At 29.1% G+C, this 20,685-nt stretch overlaps 4 protein-coding genes across 11 annotated transcripts; 2 read left to right on the plus strand and 2 right to left on the minus strand.

Annotated features, from left to right (window-relative positions):
- Positions 1 to 967: 967 nt before the first annotated feature.
- LOC140669455 (epoxide hydrolase 4) lies at positions 968 to 5,057 on the plus strand. 2 transcript variants are annotated; one of them, XM_072899316.1, is made up of 7 exons: positions 968 to 1,270; positions 1,807 to 2,100; positions 3,469 to 3,593; positions 3,675 to 3,950; positions 4,060 to 4,217; positions 4,327 to 4,581; positions 4,712 to 5,057. In XM_072899316.1, exons 2-7 carry the CDS (start codon positions 1,885 to 1,887, stop codon positions 4,891 to 4,893), a joined length of 1,212 nt encoding a protein of 403 aa, XP_072755417.1. In that variant the 5' UTR covers positions 968 to 1,270; positions 1,807 to 1,884; the 3' UTR covers positions 4,894 to 5,057. The 2 variants fall into 2 exon arrangements, with proteins under 2 accessions (XP_072755417.1, XP_072755418.1); XM_072899317.1 differs by having other exon boundaries at positions 969 to 1,837; positions 1,898 to 2,100.
- A 722-nt stretch (positions 5,058 to 5,779) lies between these two features.
- Positions 5,780 to 13,459, minus strand: LOC140669261 (organic cation transporter protein-like). Of its 7 annotated transcripts, none has more exons than XM_072898921.1 (10): positions 12,279 to 12,974; positions 11,609 to 11,703; positions 8,093 to 8,376; positions 7,800 to 7,903; positions 7,517 to 7,655; positions 7,267 to 7,451; positions 6,823 to 7,148; positions 6,444 to 6,748; positions 6,176 to 6,312; positions 5,780 to 6,094 (listed from the first exon to the last, which is right to left on the minus strand). In XM_072898921.1, the coding sequence occupies exons 2-10, from the start codon at positions 11,643 to 11,645 to the stop codon at positions 6,064 to 6,066; spliced, it is 1,548 nt and encodes a 515-aa protein (XP_072755022.1). In that variant the 5' UTR covers positions 11,646 to 11,703; positions 12,279 to 12,974; the 3' UTR covers positions 5,780 to 6,063. The 7 variants fall into 7 exon arrangements, with proteins under 7 accessions (XP_072755022.1, XP_072755020.1, XP_072755019.1 ...); XM_072898919.1 differs by having other exon boundaries at positions 5,781 to 6,094; positions 7,267 to 7,435; positions 7,501 to 7,655; positions 12,541 to 12,974; XM_072898918.1 differs by having other exon boundaries at positions 5,781 to 6,094; positions 7,267 to 7,435; positions 7,501 to 7,655.
- On the minus strand, positions 13,071 to 17,630 carry LOC140669260 (WD repeat and HMG-box DNA-binding protein 1-like). Its single transcript, XM_072898917.1, has 13 exons — positions 17,207 to 17,630; positions 17,013 to 17,127; positions 16,721 to 16,872; positions 16,517 to 16,625; positions 16,191 to 16,433; positions 15,877 to 16,092; positions 15,509 to 15,799; positions 15,205 to 15,421; positions 14,870 to 15,094; positions 14,560 to 14,780; positions 14,254 to 14,496; positions 13,775 to 14,144; positions 13,071 to 13,681 (listed from the first exon to the last, which is right to left on the minus strand). Exons 1-13 carry the CDS (start codon positions 17,281 to 17,283, stop codon positions 13,332 to 13,334), a joined length of 2,829 nt encoding a protein of 942 aa, XP_072755018.1. The 5' UTR covers positions 17,284 to 17,630; the 3' UTR covers positions 13,071 to 13,331.
- Positions 17,631 to 17,853: 223 nt separating this feature from the next.
- On the plus strand, positions 17,854 to 19,032 carry Tom20 (translocase of outer membrane 20). Its single transcript, XM_072898927.1, has 4 exons — positions 17,854 to 18,072; positions 18,482 to 18,576; positions 18,671 to 18,844; positions 18,934 to 19,032. Exons 1-4 carry the CDS (start codon positions 17,946 to 17,948, stop codon positions 18,979 to 18,981), a joined length of 444 nt encoding a protein of 147 aa, XP_072755028.1. The 5' UTR covers positions 17,854 to 17,945; the 3' UTR covers positions 18,982 to 19,032.
- Positions 19,033 to 20,685: the final 1,653 nt, after the last annotated feature.

A 20,685-nucleotide genomic window follows, 5' to 3' on the forward strand; every position in this document is an offset into this window, starting at 1 on the left:
TGAGATTTTAATTTTTTTACGCAGCGCAGAAATATAACGATTAATAATATCTAATAAAAAGATATAAAATGTAAACATATAAAATGTAAATTGTAATTATGTTTCACAAAAATGCTGATTATTTAGATTCCAAAATATGTAAGTTGACTGCACATAATCATTATTTTGTTACATATACTTCAAAAATTACAGATAAAGATTGCTACACTATGTCTCATATACATGTATATTACATACACAATTAGAATAGAGTAGAATGAGATAGCGCGGGTACAAGTCCATAGTTCAAGAACGATCAGTTGACAATTCGAAGCTGTCCTTTTCTTTTCATGATCCAAACAGTAAAGAAAAAATTGTTAAACGAATACGATGGAGCGAAACTAAGGCAAGGAAATGATTTAAATTTAAAGACAATAAAATATATTTCTTAAATGGAGTTTTAGAGGTATGTTATATAATATTATTTATAAAAATTTATATAAGATTATATAATATTTTATATAAATATAACATGAAATATTTCAGTTCATTTAAATCGCTATTAAATACTCCAATCTACGATAAATATAAGCGAGATATTTCTGTAAAATTATTAATTGTGTCGACTTATACTTTCTTTTAAATTTAAAAAACAATCATAGATATAGTTTGATATAATAAATATAAAAATGTATCATTTTAATTACATATATGATTTTTATATAAACTTGTATAATTTTAATACAAAATATACAATAAATGTCAAAATTAAATTATATTGAACCAAGGATATAGAAAAATATTGTATTTGTGTGAGTTTCTCAACACAAATTAAATTCTCCATATGTATTGTAGCAATTTTTATTCTAATATTTTAATATTTTATAATTTCTTGGAAAATTTTTTTTTAAATGATATTATTTAGAAAAATAAATCAAGAAGAGTAATTTGTGTTAATCTAATAATTTTCTACTTTATTCTTTTCCAGAGTAATGAAATCAACCAAACTACCAATTTAAGTGAAAAAACCAAATTCAATAGATATTCTCAAAACTTGTTATTAGTCTATAGATGCCAAGATCTGTTTACGAAGAAAAATGTCATTGAAGTGAACGATTGGAAATTTTAGAACACGTCATGCAATACAAAATAGTTTTTGGAGATGTGCCTTTCCATTGAGAACTGATGAAGAGATCGGATCTATCACGGTGGCCTCTCAGTTCAAAAAATTCAATCAATCACTGATATTCTCTCCAGCACCACGATAACTTAACGAATCACGCAGATATCAGTGAGTTTTGTGAAGCGCCAGATATCAGTGAGTTTTGCGAAGCGCCAGATATCACACGAGTTTCGTTACATCACTTCGCGTGTAGTGTATAAAAATCGGACATAATCAAGAAACTGCTGATGTTCTATATCAATTAGTAATATATCGTGTTTTTCTTCATGTCAAGTGCAATTAATATTCTATTTCATCACGAATAGTACGGTACTGTAGAATTTGAGAAAAGTGTGATTAAAAATATTATATTTGACAACATTTTAGAATAACTGTATTTTGCAATCACACATACTGTTAAAAGATCGAAAAATATTTTATGTTCAATTAAATAATAACACTCCCAAAAAATTGTGATAGTGTAATTCTATAAGTACTATGTATGTGTGTGTGCGATTACATTCACTTTGAAAAATATACGAAAAGAATTTTTGCTTCGAGTACGTGATCACTTGTAGCATGGTGTCACTCTCTGATTTGTCCGCGTGACGACGCGCACGTGTCATCAGTCTGCGTACACACATTCGAGACTATTGTTTGTACAGAAGACAGCTCAAGTGCGGTTACAAAGAGCAAGTAGGTTCTTGTTCAACTTGCACGTAGATTCACTAATCACGCTGATCATGGTCGCCGCAGATGACAAGATTGTACGTGCGTCGACGCGTGAAAGGATCGAGCTGCACTTCCTGTCTTTTATCTACGGTATATACCTAATAATGAGACGATTTCTCAAATGGATATGGGATCCTAAGAAGTTTTTTATGCTGCGACAGCGAGACCAGCCGCCTCCGTGTCTGGTCGACAACAGCCTCGGCACACATTCCTACGTGAAAATCAAGGTGGGAGAACACTATAGATTTCTATAGATCATGTATCACATGTATGTGTAGTGACTGGATGGTGTAAGTAAATATTATATACCAGCACGAAATATTGCTTGACCTTTGATAACTCGCGATGGGACGATAGATTCAATACAGATTGCACTCAAAATTGTCTCTAGCGGTTTTAAAATTACTCCTTGGTACATTTCTAAAAATATCGGGTTTTGTAATATAATTGAAGAATTTGATGCAAAAACAAATCAGTTTATTAATTTAGTAAGAAAAAAAGAAATATTCAATTTTAATTATTTCATTATTTATTTTATCTTTGTAAATGTTGTGAACTTTTATTTATTATTCCATAGTTGTTGCAATAATATATCATGGTTTAAACTATTTAATGATATGAGCTCAAGATGTATATGTTGTTTCATCGTTTTGAACGTTAAAAAATTTGGAGTAATATTTAATTCTCATAAGTATAAAATTGATATGAATTAAATGTATCGCAACTCTATACTATAACTGCCTCATCTTATGATATCAAGTGCAGATGACACTTGAATGTTAAAGAATAACATGTTGCACAACGCACTTGTGATAAACAACATTTATTTTCAGATTAATAAATTTTTGTTTCTCAACGTAATTCGTTATAAATTTTGATAATAATTATTGAGACAGATATAAATGTGGTTTAAAACATATAAACGTGCACAGGAAAATGGTAGAGAAATTCGATAAACATTGTATACTGTATATACAATATATAAAAAGACAATAATTATTTTGTTATAACAATAAGCTATCTGCGTTATTATTATCATAATTATTTACACATAGAGAAACCTCACAATATATGTAGTTTCGAACAAATGTCTTGCTAATCATCGCATATTGTAAATTTCTTTATACATATGTATATTCGCAATAATTAGCGCTTATTAAACGACGAGCCTCTAATTAAAAAGTACTGCGAAATCGGCTAGAAGTTCATCGTTTGTCTTTTTATCAACAAATTTGAATAATCCAACGATATCAAATAATTGTTTAGTCTAGAAAGCACAAGCGAAAGATTCTGTCTGTCACGGGGGAAAATTATAAATCATAAAGAAAAGCTAATAGTTTTTTAATGAGAGTCTGACGTAAATTAATCATTTCTTGATACTATGTACATATGCTATACTGTCATAATTACAGCGATATTATTATCGTATTCGCATTAAACCATGTGTATCGTAAAATGTAATTCTGCAAAAAAAGTTCTTGCATTTATAAAATTTCCTTGCTGTTTTAAAAAAAATACGCGTGCTCGTAATTTCTAAATTTAAAAAATAGAATAAATTTCCTTCTATTATTTGATACACTTTTTCTTTTACACAGGGTGTTAAATTCCATTACGTAGAAGCAGGAGACAAAAATAAACCGCTCATATTATTATTACATGGATTCCCGGATTGCTGGTTATCTTGGAGAGAACAAATTCCACGTCTCGCAGAACACTACAGGTTTTATAATTTGTACAAAATACCAATATATTATATAACACATTAATGTATATTATATTGTGATCAATTTTGTTATTCTAGGGTAGTCGCTATAGATTTAAAGGGATTTGGCGATAGTGACAAACCATCCAACAAACGAGCTTACAAAGTCGAAATTTTAATAAACGAGTTGAAGCAATTTGTATTGACTTTCGGTGTGAAAACATGTAATATAATTGGTCATGATTTAGGAGGACTTCTGGGATGGTACATGGTCGCTTTACACGGAGATCTCGTTTATAAATTTGTTGCTATTTCAAGTCCGCATCCTAATTTCTATTGGAATAGAGTATCGGGGAATTCTGTATTAGATGGAAAGTAAGTTTCTTCGATTTTTATATTTATTACATAAATTCTTGTATCAAAATGTTTTTTAAATATATGAAAGTGTCTATATATTTTAATAACAAATAACATGATTTCCCAGATGGTTACATTTTAGCAGATTACCATTTCTACCAGAAATAGATGCGCTTAAAGAAGACTTATCTATTATTAATGAGACGTTTCAGCATCTTCAAATATCTCAGAATAACACAGAGAAAAGTTATGTCGAGGCGTATAAATATGCCTTTAGCAGGAAAGGTAGGAAATCTTAACTATTAAAAAATTGATTTCCTTTGTGTCATGCGTATTCATTATCTTTTCTCTTAACATTTTCCATAATTAAAAAAATCGAAATAATGTTTTATAGAGGACTGGACAGGACCGATCAATTATTATCGCAATCTTCCGTTCACAAGATTGAATGTAGGTAATGGCACACAAATTGATAGCAAAACGCTGCTAATAGTCGGAAATATGGATCCTTTTGTAACGATAGAAAATATCATCCAAAGTGCTGAACATGTAGAAGTATCTAGGGTTAAAATCATATCAGAGGCGCAACATTTTCCCCATCAAGAAAAACCAAGTGCCGTGAATGAGGCGATTATTAAGTTTCTGATAGGTGAATCTTATATTTCATTTCTATCGCAAAGTTTAAAGTTGTTATAAAAATTATATTATTCGACGAACAATATAAAATCCTAATCTTATATCTTGTATAATATACATAAGAGAATAATTTTATTTTTTAGGTACACCGTATAACTTGCCACCTTCAAAAATGGCTTCAAAAAGTCTTGTATCTTCCTGGTTAGGATCTTTAAGTAATACTGTTAAATATGGCAATCACATGATTGATGCTGTGCATAAACGGACCAACGATGTAGTAAATGTCTTACCCAGCAAAACATATTATTTGGGCCAAACAAGTTAGATAGGAGAGAGAGTGTTATCTGATAATGTCACATATTTAAACTTTGCACCTTATTCTAAAGAATTTGGGGAGATCCTATCTATGTAAGTTAAGGCTAACATATGAATTTCTTAAAAGGCTGATTATGGTCCTATTTATTATTATTTCCTTTTTATACATAAATATGTCATTATAATGGGAATTTTTGTGAATGATGAAATCTTATAATATAAAAATTTCTATCACATTCACTTTTAATGTAAGCGATATTTCTTATTTTTAATTCCTATATATATTTTTCTATATATATTTTTAATTTCTATTTTTTATAAGATATATATAAATAATGTAGCATAAAAGAATTAATTTAAATATTTTTTATAATTGCATACAATTATTATTTATAAATAATAATGCTTTAACAAATAGAATTATAAAATTATAAACAAAATTGGTAAAATTTTGAACATTAACAATGAAATACTTTTGCGATAATTTGATAGCAATTAATTAACATTACAATTATATTATATATAATATATAATATTTTTCGTTACATTTATAATATAAACACAAAGTATACTAAACAAAAAAGTATACCCTACTATTATATACCATATTGTTATAATATTAATTGTATATATAATGATTTTAGATATTGCAACAATAAATTAACAAATATAGATTTTGCTTTATATTCGAATCTCAAAAAAATATGTATATTAATCGCGATCATCTTTATAATAGCATTAGCATTAAAAAGTGATATGATAATGATTTAAGTAGGTTTGTAAAACCAACGTTATAAAATGTAATTAGGAAAATATATAAATGTTATGTTTGATGTTAAATTTGAATTATATAAAGGAAAAATATCACCTTAAGATACATACACAATATTAATAATAGATTAAAAATTGCCTCTTTCTCTTTTATTCCTTCTTTCTTTAAGTATATACTTTAAGTATAGTCAGCATTATAATATGTTTAAAAAATGTAACATACATAAATTATCAATTTCTTTTTACATAGACACGCTGATAAATGTAGATAATTCAATGATAGATATAAAAAGAATAATAGCTCGAATGATTGAATAACTAAACTGAATAACATTGTTGTATTTCTGTACGATAGCCAAATTACAGTTATAAAAATTATTGTACAATTCAATGCATATTTTGCATAGAATTACGTCGATGTACTTACTTGAGATTTTTTCCTGAAAAAAATAATATTTGCGTGTAAAAGGACTGTATTAACAAAATTATAATATTAATAAGATTAACTTATATGTCCGTACTTTCCAAAGTTTTCACCATCTTCTATTGTTTCTGGTAATTCACAGTTCATCGTTTCTGGTAAAAATAAACAGAGTACAGCGCCTAATATTGGTCCTATGGCGAATACTACCGGAGGCAGCCAAGGTTGAATAGTTCCCTGTGAAATATTCCATTTTTTTAATCTTCAAAAAGATTAATTATTATTTGTAGATAAAATGTGACATATAGTCACTAATACAATTTTATTATTTCATTATAAAAATACATGCAATATTCATATAAATTAACCATTGTGGCAATGTACGGTGCGATTATACTTCCGATCCTGGCTGAAATACTTCCTAAGCCAACGCCAACATTTCTCACGACAGTAGGAAATACTTCACCGCTGTACAAATATACAGTAGGAAAACTGATCGTCATACCCACAAGGCCTAGCGAGGCTAAAAATATCCGGGCGCTAGCATTGGTCATCAGAGTTATCAAAAGTAAACTAATACCGGATAAGATATTTCCTCCTATCAATATTTTTAAACGGGAAACTCGTGATATCAGAAACAGAACTATTATAGTCCCAGGTAGTTCCATGGCAGCTGTAAATCTCAAGTGTTTAATGAATATGCGAACGTCAAATTTTTGTTATAATCATATAATACTGTCGGATTACCAGAAACTGCAACGTTGATAAATATATCGCCGTCGAGATGACCAATGTATTGTGCCAACCCGAAGAAACAGATACCGCAAACGAACCAGTTGATGCTCACGCATATAGTCTTCAGTCTGAGATTCTGAGTTCTAAATAAATGCGTGATATTATATTTTTCTTTGCTCTTCGTGACTCGATTTGCTGCTTGGCTTTCGTGAGTTTCAAGAGCTACTTTTACATTTTCCACCGGTATCTTGTTTCGTTCGGCAGCTTTTAGCAAAATCCGTTCTGCTTGTCTCGGCTTGCCCACGGCTAGTAACCATCTCGGTGATTCTGGAATAATCCTATTTTGCGAACCGCATCTTAATTCATTTACTGGACTTATTAAAATTGACTATTCTCTCCATTTTATCGACAATTTTTATAGTTTATAGCACATATACATATAATTTATGTACATACCAGTAATACGTTAATAAAAAAATTGATGGTATCGAGACGGCCATTTGGAAACCAGACCATGTGCGTGTCAAATAAGATATTAAGGGATTCATTAAATGTCCAAGTATAAACGGCATGTGGTATAGAACCGACATGATCGACCGCCATTCAATTCCAATAATTTCCATAACTATGCAAGTAATTAACTGATTAATTTTGCATAATTATACTGTAACCTTATTGCGTTCGACTTACGTAAAACAAAACTAACGAGCATTGTTCCACCAGTAGCTACGGCACATATAAATTTCAATATTAAAAACAATTCGTACCACGGTGCGAATGCACTTGCAAATCCAGTCACCGATTGTAACGCGATTGCGATCATCAACGGTTTCTTTCGTCCAATTCTATACATATATATATAAATAAATACATTGATATTATTAATAATATGAAAAAGTATAGAGAAATATGTTAATATATTTGATATCGACTTATAAAATTATAATTGTTCATTTTCAAATATAAAACGATTTTGAAAATATAAATACCTGTCGGCCATTATACTAAAAATTAAATTGCCAATAAGCACACCGAACATTGTGCAAGATTGTGCAAAATTTGCCAGCTGCTCTCTATCGCATATTAAATTCCACTGAAAAAGTTCAAATACAAAGTTTAACGTATTTCTATTATATTATAATACATCGTTCGGGATTTTTATGCAGTTAATGAAACATTAATATTAGAAGTGAGAGAAAAAGTATCACGTTCAACAATCAAGAGACGCTGATAGTGTCTTGCGTTAACAATAAGTAATTTTTTTTTTTTTTTAATAACTTACCTGTGTTATAATACTGTCTCGAAATATTCGCTTATCGTATTTGAAATCTGTACATTTTTCTATAGTGCCGTTTCCAATATCAATTTCACATTTCATTACCATAGATTCGTTAAGCGTTGATAACGGCGCAATGCATGAAAAATTTGTAGGCGGGGCAAGAAATACGATTGAAAGTTGATGCCAAGCTACTGGAAATTTGACAAGGGAAATTGCCACCACAATCACAATATGCCACGGGCCCATAGAACCCATGGCCTCTTGAACAGTGTCCAGTGGTACAAGACCTGGAAGTGAGAATATTATATATGTATGTAATACTTGATATTTACAAAGCACAAGAAAATATTCCCCAGCATACTATCTTATATATATATATATATATATAAAATAAAAAAAAAAGTAAAAAAAAATATATATATATATATTTTTTTTTTACTTTACTACAAAAGCTATCGATTAAAATACAAAACAGAGTATATTTTACACATACAAAACTTTTTTACGCAATCTTTCCAATCTAGGATTTTTTTTATCGTATTCATTTATCATATCACTCGACAATAAGTAAACACGCAAAAAAAAACATATATTATAAATTAATTATGTTTTGATGTTAGCTTCTATCGATTGCTTTATTACATATTGGATTCTAAACCGCAAGTTCACAAAAACCTTTGATAGTAAGACGTAACATTTCTACGATAATAATAATCGATAATAATCGTGAGTCTTAATATTGCTTTTATAATTAATAAATATTGTTCTTTTAATCAAAAGATTTAGATAGCTACTAAAAATTATTGATATATATTGGCATTCTATTCTAGAAACATTAAATCTCACAAGATTCTTAATCAGATTATACTCTTCAAAAAATACAGCAACTAAAAAAAAATGTATAAACATTTGAATTAGCATTTGAATTTTTATAGAAAGCATTTGATATTTTGTTGAAAGATGCCAGATTCGTAAAAGAATACCCATACGGTACAGAAAGGCTAAAAGACATCTTAAAGATATCTAAAAAACAATGAGACGTCTTTAAGTCATGTTTAAGTCATCTTTTAGGGACATGTGCCCTCTGGGTAATATATTATTATATACACATGTGATTTTCTATAAAAAAGAGAGAAAGTTCTAACTGCTCATCAAATTAATACCGATTCAAATTTCTTTTCATGTTGCAATCCATGAAATATCAAATTATGATAACATTCTAGTTTTCTACTGCTCCAATATGTAAACATCATTATTTTGAATGCCAATGTTCGATATATGTGTGATTCATTGCAATAAACCGCTATAAAGCTTTCTTTTCAAATGTTCGAACTGGACTTATATTACCTAATACGACATAATTGCAAATGTCATTGCACCGCGCAACGACAGCGTATATGTGACATAGATACAGTCTCAATAACGTGTTGCAATAACGGTATAATATTTCGAAACACCGGTATATCTAACATCACAAAATGCATGCAGATTGTAATAATAGCCGTTGCTTTGCACGTGAAACGTATCAAATTTTCAAAACCACGAGAGAATTAGATCAGTGTTTCATAATATGAAATACTATACCTATATTTTAATAAATTTAAAAAATGTAAAAAAATTTTTGCAAATTATCTGTTCATATATGTTACATACGTATGCTTATATAATAAATATTTTTTATAAAAAATAATCTTCCCTATGAAAGCAAATCTTGACTGAACGAATTAATTACAACAATCATCATATATTGACATTCTTATTATTAACGTGTTCAGATACCTTATGAATATTTAAAATGAATGAAATCACGCACACAAAAAGCAATAAACTGCGCACACACACACACATATTTTTATATATATATATATATATATATATATATATATATATATATATGTCTTATTATTAACGTGTTCAGATACCTTATGAATATTTAAAATGAATGAAATCACGCACACAAAAAGCAATAACTGCGCACACACACACATATTTATATATATATATATATATATATATATATATATATATAAAAATATGTGTGTGTGCGCGCAGTTTATTGCTTTTTGTGTGCGTGATTTCATTCATTTTAAATATTCATAAGGTATCTGAACACGTTAATAATAAGAATGTCGATATATGATGATTGTTGTAATTAATTCGTTCAGTCAAGATTTGCTTTCATAGGGATATATATATATATATATCGTATTTATTTTTTTGTATTTTCATAAACTTTACAAAATATTCATTTAAAAAGATTAACCGCTTCTTCATCATGTATGTAAAATCTTGACATCATGCTTAGTCTTCTTTTCCGCGAGATGTTATTGCCGTGATTTCATTAAAGAAAACCGTATTTAAATTATATTGGGATTTATTATTGTATTCCGAGAAAAATTCAAAACTTGTTATTGCATGCTGAGAGAAATATTATGAATACCATTAAAATCACTTCATCAGACTGAAATTATAGCTGGGTAAATAACGATAAATACTTAATAGATATTCGTAATAAAAGATTAAAATATATTATTAAGATTATTGATTTGTGTGTGACCATGAATCTTAAGACATGTATTATTATTATTTAATACGTATGAAAACTCAATAAAAAAGAGAGAGAGAAAGAGAGAGAGAGAGAGAGACACACATACACTTTAACTTCGAGTTTGTTATTAATGCATGTTAATATTGCGGTTTCGTCTGTTAAATTTCAGTAAAGTAGAAATACTTTACTGAATCGAGCATAGTTAAATTTGATAAGCATCAAGAAATTTATATCTATAAGATTTTAATAATTTTAATTTAATGCAGATTCGATTTCTTTCGATGACATCGTTCTCGCTATGACATAAGAATGTGCATCGCAATTAAATCTTTAAAAATAATTTAAAATTTGTTTTGTTCGTATCCCTCTCTCTCTCTCTCTTGCTTGCTTACGGGTAATGTAAGTGATACTTGCGAAACATTCGATACAAGTCAGTAAGCTAATTCAAGGTAAAATATATAGTCGCACATTACAGCTGTGTTTACATAATCGAAAATGCAAAAGGAATTGATATGGATAAACGCGAGTCTTTTATTTTACGAAGAAAATATTAAATTTTTAAATATATAGTGAAAAAATGTACTCTGTCACCGATGTACAAAAATTTTGTTGTTGGATTAATTTGAATCTGAGATTACGAATACATTCTGATATAAATATAAAAAAACATTATTTTATTTTTTCAATTTTATTACTAATTTTATAATCAGTTTTATACCAATCTTATTATTTGATATATTTTTCCATACTATATCTTCGTTAATTGTAAGCAAAATTAGTAGCCATATGCTCCCTTCGTATCTAATAATCTCATTAGCGAATTAAAAAAGCGTAAAACGATCACAATCAAAACGACATTGTAAGTCAAGATGTTCATTGGTGTTATTAATAATAAATATTGTTGATATTATGTTCTTCAATTCAACAGCAAAGCCAAGAAAACTACAGATAAATAACATTGATATCATTACCCATTTCGCGCCAATCTTTCTCGATGTCACTTTGCATTTTCTCCTCGATTAATTTTTTCAATATTAAGAATTACAATTATATAGACGATTATTTGCTGTAAAATATATAGAATAAATATTTAAGATGTAAAAATGTAGGCGATTTATATGATAACTTTTTTCATTGCACAAAATTATGAGATTATATTTATAACAAAATGACAGGTAATAAAATATCGTTTTACCTTGAGATAATAATCGAAAATGTGTAGTAATTAAAATATGTATATAGAAAAATATATATAATATGCGCGATATCACAATATCGCATGATAATTTGTTTTCATATTATAATTGTAGCTCAACTAAAGGCACTTGATCAATAATTACGTGTAAGATTTTTTTCGCAATAGACGTCCAAACGTTCGATACAGTTAACATTACGTATATTAAGAAAAAGCTATTAAGTGTAATCATACTTTAATCTCCACATAAAGAAGTAATATATTTCAGCAAATATAAATATATACTTTTAATTCAAAAGACTACGTTTTCTCCATAAATTTGTACAAAATTCGTAATAAAATGTTTTCTAAATTTCGATACGAAAAACACTGATCACAGATAAGGAATGCATCTTCTCTATTATGTACAACAATGAAAAAGACAGAAAAAGGAAATAGTCAATTACATAGATTTCTTAATATGGTCACGACGAATTACATGTGATATTGGGAACACGATTAATCCATCCGCATATTTGTCTCTCCACTAAATTATCACTATAAAAACTAGGTGTTACACAGCATGTGTACATAGCGCTGATGCAATTCGGAGTACACGCACACGTGTTTAACACACACACATCGCTTTAATGTATATTTAGCGCGTTCGCCCTCCAAGTTTCGAAAATGAATAACTTGCGCAGATTTGCATCAGCCAAATCGACTTACCTTTCATCGTTTTGGCCGATTGTTATACCGTCCTCTTCGCCGACTGCAAATTTATTTTCGGGTCACGAAGTGACACAATTCCCGCCGTCGTAAATATTATTACCTTGTCAAGTGCGCGAGAGACCGAAGCGAACTAAAAACAGATCTTAAGTTTTGCCACCAAGGTCTGTTTTATCGACGCGAAAGGTAAAACGGGCGATGTCAAAGACGAGAAATTTTAAAACTCCTAATCCGATTATTATTTATTTATCGCGCAACGATAATTTTTTTATTAGATAACTCTCTTATTATCCTCCTAAAGATTTCGGCATTGTATGCATATGTAATTATACTACTTACAATTAGGTATAACAGAGCCCTTTCAGCTATGTATAGCACTGATACAATGCACCATTTTTATAATTTTTATATATGTAACAATATGATAATATAAAACAAAAAGAAAAAAAGACAAACGTTTTTAATTGATATTGTTTAATATCAAAAAATGTTTAAATGTTAATTACTAAAAATTAATACGTATATATTGATTTTAAAATACTGCATACAAAGAGTCTCCATTGGATTCCTCCAGATATATTTTATAAATTTTTTTGTTATGTGTTTCTTGAGAGAAATTTTTGAAGTAGATATATATATATATAAATATAAAAAATAAATATGAGTCTGATAATTTCAGACTTTGTTTTTATTAATTCAAGAATCCAATGAATCTCTCTTATTCTCATTAAATTGCCAAGGTCTGTGATTATCAGAGTTATAAAAATTTTCGTAGCTTAGAGAATAAAATTTTACTTGTCGAATGCGAATTGGTTGAGTTTGCTGCTCAGACATCGTTTTGCTTCGATATTGTGTTCATTATCTGGACTCGATAATTTCCGTTTCTTGTTGAGTTCTGGGGATTCAACCGCATTATCTGTGTTATTCGATTTCGATGTCTCTTCTTTGTACCGCGACAAACCAATTTTAGTTAATTCGGCGACATTTTTTTCAGGAAATTCTTCCTGCAAATCCTTTTTATTTTTAGCATACCAAGTAACGAATGATTCTTTTCTAGATTCAGTCTTTGATTTCGGTTTAACAGGCATAGTTCTTACAGGTTTCTGAGATTTCTCTGGTAAACTGTTCAAACCAGCTAAACCTATTATATAATATAATAAAATAAATAAATATTTTTAATATAAAGAAAATAAACATCTTACAATTAGAATTTAAAAATGTAAGTATTATTTACCTCTTGGTGATAAAGATAAATTTCCAGATTTTAAAAATGGGTTCACTCTTTTTAATGTTTGACTCATAGCAAGTGGTTTTATCTCTATTTCTGGTTTTTTAATAGATGGTAAAGGCATATCATCGTCCTCTTGATTATTAATACTAGAATCACCATTGCTTGTAAAATTGTCTTGATGATTTTCCATCTCTTCTTCTTCTTTTAAATCCTTCAAATCAGATTTTGCATCAGCAATCATTTCCAATTTCTTTGCCAATGCTGTTTTAGAAACACGCAAGGCATACCGTATGGCCAAATCTATCACTTTTGTTGATGCAATTTGTTCGCAAATGTCTACTGCACGATATTCCAAATTGCTCCTGCAGGCAAGCTGATTGCAAGAAGGAAAACATTAGCAAAAGAGTAAATGAAAAATTATATATATTCGATCATAAGTATTAGAATAGAAATAAATAAGCTATTGCTTAATAATTACTTACTGCTATTACAGTTAATAGTGCTTCAGTTTCATCGGATGGATTATTTCCTATCTCCCACAGTTTACGTTCTTCTTTAGTTTTCTCAGATTCCGGTTCGCAAAGAGGTGCAGAAAAAGATACCTCGGTGATTATCGGCAACGGAATTGTCGGTGGATAATAACTCCCTTTGCAAAGAATACACCGCATATTCCGTTCTCGTTCGCTCACACCGATTACGAAATAGTGATCTGCTTTACCCTTATCCTAAAGCAGAATCTTTAGTAATAAGTGTTGAGAAATTCATCTTGAATCACTAATTTGAGTTACCTGTATATTTGTATCACAGAGCACTCTCCATTGACAAGATCTCTTATTGTATATTCTAACAATATCATCGGAATCAATTACAATGGGAGAATGAGCATCTGATAATCCTAACCACATAAGATCTGATGCTGGTGAAAGTGGAACTGTTAAAGTTTGACTGCGTAAATGTGCTCCTTGTATTTGTATCCATAATAGATTTAAATTCTGATCACCTGCTGGACCTTTTTTTGCCAAACAAAGAAAATTATATTACAATATTTGCAATTAACTATTAATTTCTCATCGTGTCAATTGAATAAAAGCTTCTTACCAATTCCAGCATGATAAACTACCAAAAGACGATTTCCTAAACCATTCATTGCAACTACAGGTCCAGGTAAAGCTAAAATTTCACGTTGTGTTCCTCCTATCATAAATATTCTTAAATTTCTTCTAGATGTTGCTACTGCTACAAAATTATCACCAGCTGCTAAACATTCGCTTTCTTCTCCTTCTGGCAAATCCAGAGACCATTCTTTATTTCCAGAACCCCAACCTACACGAAGAAACAATAAAATATTATTTATTTGATAAATAATTTCAGTTCTGTTTTTTATCACTTATCATTTATATTATATATATAATAAGTAATTAATGTGTGCAAACCTTGCAAAACTATCACAACAATTTTACTAGGGCCATTATCAGAAGCTGGGCAGCTTAAAGCAATTGCTTGGGTAGATAGGGCAGCTATAGAATGTCGCAAATAATTATTTATATGCATACTGCGATGAATTGCAGCATCGTGAAACTCCACTTCAATGCTGGAGTTTTCCTCATCTTCTGATGTAAAACATCTAACCATTCCTACATCATTCCACATCTGTAAATACCGTACAAAAACTAAATTTAACTCTTTAAAAATTGCCATAAAAATATTTAACACATAAGTATTATTATTATACTGTACCATGAAATATGATAATAAATGAGAAGGTGTTGATCCTGGTTGGAAAGGTGATTGCAACTTCACATTGGGTATAAAAGATTTAGTATTGTATGGAAGTTTTTCAGAGCCGGCATCAGAATGACTTTTTTGATCGTCTTCCAGATTGGCAGAGGCTTTAATTTTGTCCAAAGATATCACATTTTCATCATCATCATCATTATCATTGCCCAATAAAGCAAAATCATTTTCCATTACATTTTCATTTTTTTCTAAATCCATGATTGCCTCATTTTCTGGTTTATTAGAACTTATCTGAAAGATTATTATAAGACTTTCTTAAATGTATTAACAAAATCTTAAGATATATATACATACATGAACTATCTTACCACATCAACACATCCTAATTTTCCCAACGCATCGCAGAATGCAATCTCATTGGAATGATCTATGTGCCATACTAATGCAGTGATTTTGGTGTCTTGTTCATGTTCAAGATATCCAATTACTTCCTTAGTTTCTACATTCCAAACAATTATCTCTCCACATAGCGAACTAGCGGCAATGCGCGTACCGGATTCAGAAAATTTGCAAATGCTAAGTTCCTGCATGAAAATAAGGAAACAATAAGTCGCTATCAATTACTCCAAAAGAATTATTTCAAAAGAAAGGAAAAAACAAGCACTGAGAATCAACAACTTACAGTCTTTAAGGTAGGACATTTCAATCTATACAATTCCTTCCAGGACAATCTCTCCACTATAACTACATCTTTGTTAGACGGATATGCCAGACAACTACCATCCGTACATTTAAAAGAAGGCGTGCAATATGATTTAGCGATAAAAAAAGAGTTACATTTTGGGACAATATTATTCCAAACATGTACAGTTCGCTTTTCTTTAATATTCCATATACGAATAGATCCATCTGCACTAGATGATGCCTAAAAGTATTAATTTTACACTAATGATTTAAAATATTTTTTTACAATCGATAAAATATTAGAAAACTACCGCACATACTTACCACAAATTCTTCTTTTGGATCTAGAGATAAGCCTAAAATAGGTGCTGTATGGCCCTCTAGTTCTGTACTGTCTGATGTATTAATGTTTGTAACATGTATCCGCATATCGCTTTAAAGAAAGATTAAATTATCACAAAAATGTCAGTCTATTTAATATTATACTTGTAACAATAAGTAAAGAATTTTTTGTTGTATATCACGTACCAGGCACCAGATACTATCAAATTACTATCTTTTGCTGTTGCTAATGCTGAGACTGGTGCTGAAAATCTAGTGACAATCCCTTCCTTTTCCAAATCAGGATAAGTTAATATTTGTACTGTATTATTGTCATTTCCCACAAAAATTTTACCATCCTAAAAATGAAAATCTTTATTAGAAATAAGATTACTTGTTTTCAAAAGATTATTCTAGCAAGATATATTGTACAAAATAAGTCTTTAGAGACAACGAATGATAACTTCTATTCTTGATACATGACACTTATTATAATTACCTTTGAAATAGCAGTAATTGCTTGTTCCGAGATGCAACTAGTGGCTGGATCATCGTCCATTAAATTTAACCAGGATCTAACATCCCCATCGCATCCACAAGTAATAAGTCCTCTCCTACAATCGTGGACATATAATTATCATTAATTCTCTGTGACAAATTATATATGCATAATAAATATATAGTGTCACTTACTTTTCACCCGAATAATAGCAAACATCAGTGTGCCCTTCTTGATGAGCATATCGCATAGGTTTCCTTATCAAAGGCATGTTCACCCAGATTCACGTAATAAAATATCAAAATATTTGTATATTTTTTTGCATCAATCTTTCATCAGCCTATATATAACTAACTTTAAGAGTTTATATTTTTTTCTTACACTGTATAAAATATGAAATATAAATGCAACGTTTAACTTATGTATACAATAGCTATAAAATATATAAATTATATCATTATACACATACTCGCGCGTTGATTAGTTGTGTGATGTTATCCACTTCTCATTTAGTTACAATTATGCGCGCCATTTTATTTACACTTTTCTGTCACTTTAAGTGCAAAGAATGGAAATAGAGTACAAATAGAAGAAACATAATACATTTTTTTTCATATAATCCGGACACTAAACATATACAAAAACTATAGAATATACAAATCCCAAAACGTAAATAATTGCTTTTCCATAAAATTATTAATTTCAGACATTGTTCTGACAATTATTTTATATCTCTTGTGACACATTTGAATGTTTAGGGTTTTTTTTTTAAATCGAAACGTTAGGTTGACACGCCTGTCTGTGCACAAACATTTTGCGAACAAATTCAGTGAACACGGTAAGAAAAGCAACCTCTCTTTTCCATGATGGCCGAGAATGTGATAAGGATTTTGTGAATTTTTCTCGTCATAATATCTGAATTTCTATATTAGAATGACCATGATATCCAAAGCTGCGGTCGGGATTGCTGTCGGCATCGCCGGCATTTTCGTCGGCTACTGTTTTTACTTTGATCAAAAACGCCGCAGCGATCCCGATTTCAAGAAGAAACTCCGCGAACGTAAGTTTGGCTATTTCCTTTTTACTCAATGGATTGTTATACATTCTTTTTGTCACGTGCGAGTAGTCTGATATTTCATCGCAGTGACACGCATTTTTAAATAAGCTGACATGTTCCACGTGAAAGAAGTTACTATCTTTTTTAATACAACGTGCAATCTCGATCGTATTAATACACGATCTATATAATTAATTTTACGAATATATTTCCTATATATAGAAAATGTTATTTATACATACTATAAATTTTTTTATTGTACATAATATTGATTGATTGTATTATGTTCTTATGTTCAAAATATACATACACAATATTTTTTTATAATCTTTAAAACTATGAGGAAATTATATTTATATTACTGTTAGTTTATTCCCAGAGAAAAAATCTTATTCTTATTTTATTGTTACAGGTAGAAAAGCTAAGAAACAAGCACAAAAGGCTGCTTCTTCAAAGATGCCAGATTTAAGGGATCATGAATTGGTACAGAGATTCTTTTTGCAAGAGGTAAAACTTCTTATTACTTTTATTAAATTATATATATAAATGTAATTTTAATATATTAAAGTTTACTATATATATTACATTGTTTGTAACTTAGGTTCAACTTGGAGAAGAATTGCTTGCTTCTGGCGAGATAGAAGGAGGAATCGAGCATTTGGCTAATGCAGTGGCAGTATGTGGACAGCCAGCTCAACTACTAACAGTTCTTCAAAAGACTCTACCGCCACCAATTTTCCAGATCCTAATGCACCGGCTACCTACGGTTGGCCAGGTACAAAAATTTATGCAAAAGAAAGAAAATATCATCTCATAAGGTAATATTTCTTAAAATTATATTTTATTTTGCCTCCTTTCTTACAGAAACTAGTATCCCAAACTCAACTAATGGCAGAGGAAGATGTCGAGTAGATGAATATAAAGTATCGTTGGTTCTTAAATAAAATTTGAAATTAGTAAAAAGTCTGCTCATTTTTGCACAACACATAGACGCAAACATAGTTTACATCTTGAAAAAAATCCTACAATCGTACAATTCATTATCCTTTATTAAACTTCCATTTTCCTTGACAAATATTTATTAATTATATATAATAAATTTTTATGAATATTTTGTGTTTTATTTTAAACAAGTAGAAACACACATTATTTTCATATCCCATTGTTCTAATATATATTTTAATCAAACAGTGATTCTGAGAATTTCTAACAAATGTAAAACTTAAAATGGTATTCTGATATCAAACTAAGATTTAGTCCCTTAGCAATTCCAGTGACATCGTTCTTAAGAAAATATTAGAAAAATTCTAGTTAATATAAGGCTCTAATTATTTGTGTATAGAAAGAGTTGAAACAAAATTTTGTATGTCATTAAAACATTTATATAGCTTCAATGGACGTTAAATCCTTAAAATGTAACATTATATCACAGCATGTGTATGCTGTTGTTACTCGTTTATATTGATTTAATTGACATGTTTTGAGAAGAAAGAAAAAATGTAATTTAGCCTTGATACATTTATGTATTCGTATATATCCCGTTTTCACTATAATAATATTCTTTAAAAATAAAAGTTGTATTATTATTTTTGTTATTTCATGATATTGTATATATTTATCGTTGTTTCGTTATATAAAAATGATTACGCCAGTTAAAATTTCATCAAAATATGATGAACTTAAAAAATATAACATTCTGTATAATTTAATAAAATCATTGCTTTAATCTAATTCCAAGTAACATATATATATATATATATATATATATATATATATATATATATGTTCAGAATTATTAATAAAATCAATTAGTAAATAGTTATTGTATGCTTCAATTAGTGTTCAATAGAACATGTTATTCATCATCACACTTATGATGCTGACGAGCGTTGCCTTATCTTGGTGTAGTAAATGTGAAAAAAAACTTGTACAATTATTTATGGATCTCTGATTGTAATCTTTTAGACTATGATATTAATATCTAATGTACTATATTCCTTTCATTGCAAAAATAATATATGTGAGATATGCTCTTAAAAGCATATTATTATATTCTGGAAGCATTTACGAGTACAGTTGGAACACAATTATTGTAAGTCCTATATTATTATAGGTATGTATTTCTATAAATATGTGCAGATATATACATATTTTGTAGATTAAATCTAGTGTCAATACAAATGCATTGTTTTAAACATTGCCATTACTTCTGATGCCATTCAATTATAATGTATGTATAATAAACAATTTACATATGTATATACACACTTTTAAGGTATAAAATTATATTCTTATAAAGATGCACCACTTTAAAAAGAGGGAAAATTGATTTTAATTTTTAGTATAACATTATATTGAACCTGTATACGAGAACACAAACTGAAAAAATAAAGTAGTAAATAAAAAAGACATTCATTTCTTATGATTTCAAGGAACATTTTTAACAGAAATCTATAAAAATTATACTATAAATATATGTTAAATTTACTGAGAAGGGAGGAAGAAGAAGTTTTAAATAAGATGGTCAATGATAGAATAGACTTCTTTTTTTATTAATTTACAATAGTATTATGTATAAATTTATCTATGATTACCATAATATTCCTACATACATAA

Source organism: Anoplolepis gracilipes, chromosome 9, assembly GCF_047496725.1.
Source record: "Anoplolepis gracilipes chromosome 9, ASM4749672v1, whole genome shotgun sequence".
In the NCBI taxonomy this organism is placed as follows: Eukaryota; Metazoa; Arthropoda; class Insecta; order Hymenoptera; family Formicidae; genus Anoplolepis; species Anoplolepis gracilipes.

Coding starts and splice junctions, on each gene's coding strand:
- LOC140669261 (XM_072898921.1), bottom strand. CDS start 11,645: ATGCAAAGTGACATCGAGAAAGATTGGCGCGAAATGG. Junction 7,904..8,092: donor GAGACAGTATTATAACACAG/GTAAGTTATTAA, acceptor GAACTTTTTCAG/TGGAATTTAATATGCGATAG. Junction 7,452..7,516: donor CTACTGGTGGAACAATGCTC/GTTAGTTTTGTT, acceptor AAAATTAATCAG/TTAATTACTTGCATAGTTAT.
- LOC140669455 (XM_072899316.1), top strand. CDS start 1,885: ATGGTCGCCGCAGATGACAAGATTGTACGTGCGTCGACGCGTGAAAGG. Junction 3,594..3,674: donor CGTCTCGCAGAACACTACAG/GTTTTATAATTT, acceptor TTGTTATTCTAG/GGTAGTCGCTATAGATTTAA. Junction 4,218..4,326: donor ATATGCCTTTAGCAGGAAAG/GTAGGAAATCTT, acceptor AATGTTTTATAG/AGGACTGGACAGGACCGATC.
- Tom20 (XM_072898927.1), top strand. CDS start 17,946: ATGACCATGATATCCAAAGCTGCGGTCGGGATTGCTGTCGGCATCGCC. Junction 18,073..18,481: donor CAAGAAGAAACTCCGCGAAC/GTAAGTTTGGCT, acceptor TTATTGTTACAG/GTAGAAAAGCTAAGAAACAA. Junction 18,845..18,933: donor GGCTACCTACGGTTGGCCAG/GTACAAAAATTT, acceptor CCTTTCTTACAG/AAACTAGTATCCCAAACTCA.
- LOC140669260 (XM_072898917.1), bottom strand. CDS start 17,283: ATGCCTTTGATAAGGAAACCTATGCGATATGCTCATCAAGAAGGGCAC. Junction 16,873..17,012: donor CAATTACTGCTATTTCAAAG/GTAATTATAATA, acceptor TTTCATTTTTAG/GATGGTAAAATTTTTGTGGG. Junction 16,093..16,190: donor AATGTCCTACCTTAAAGACT/GTAAGTTGTTGA, acceptor ATTTTCATGCAG/GAACTTAGCATTTGCAAATT.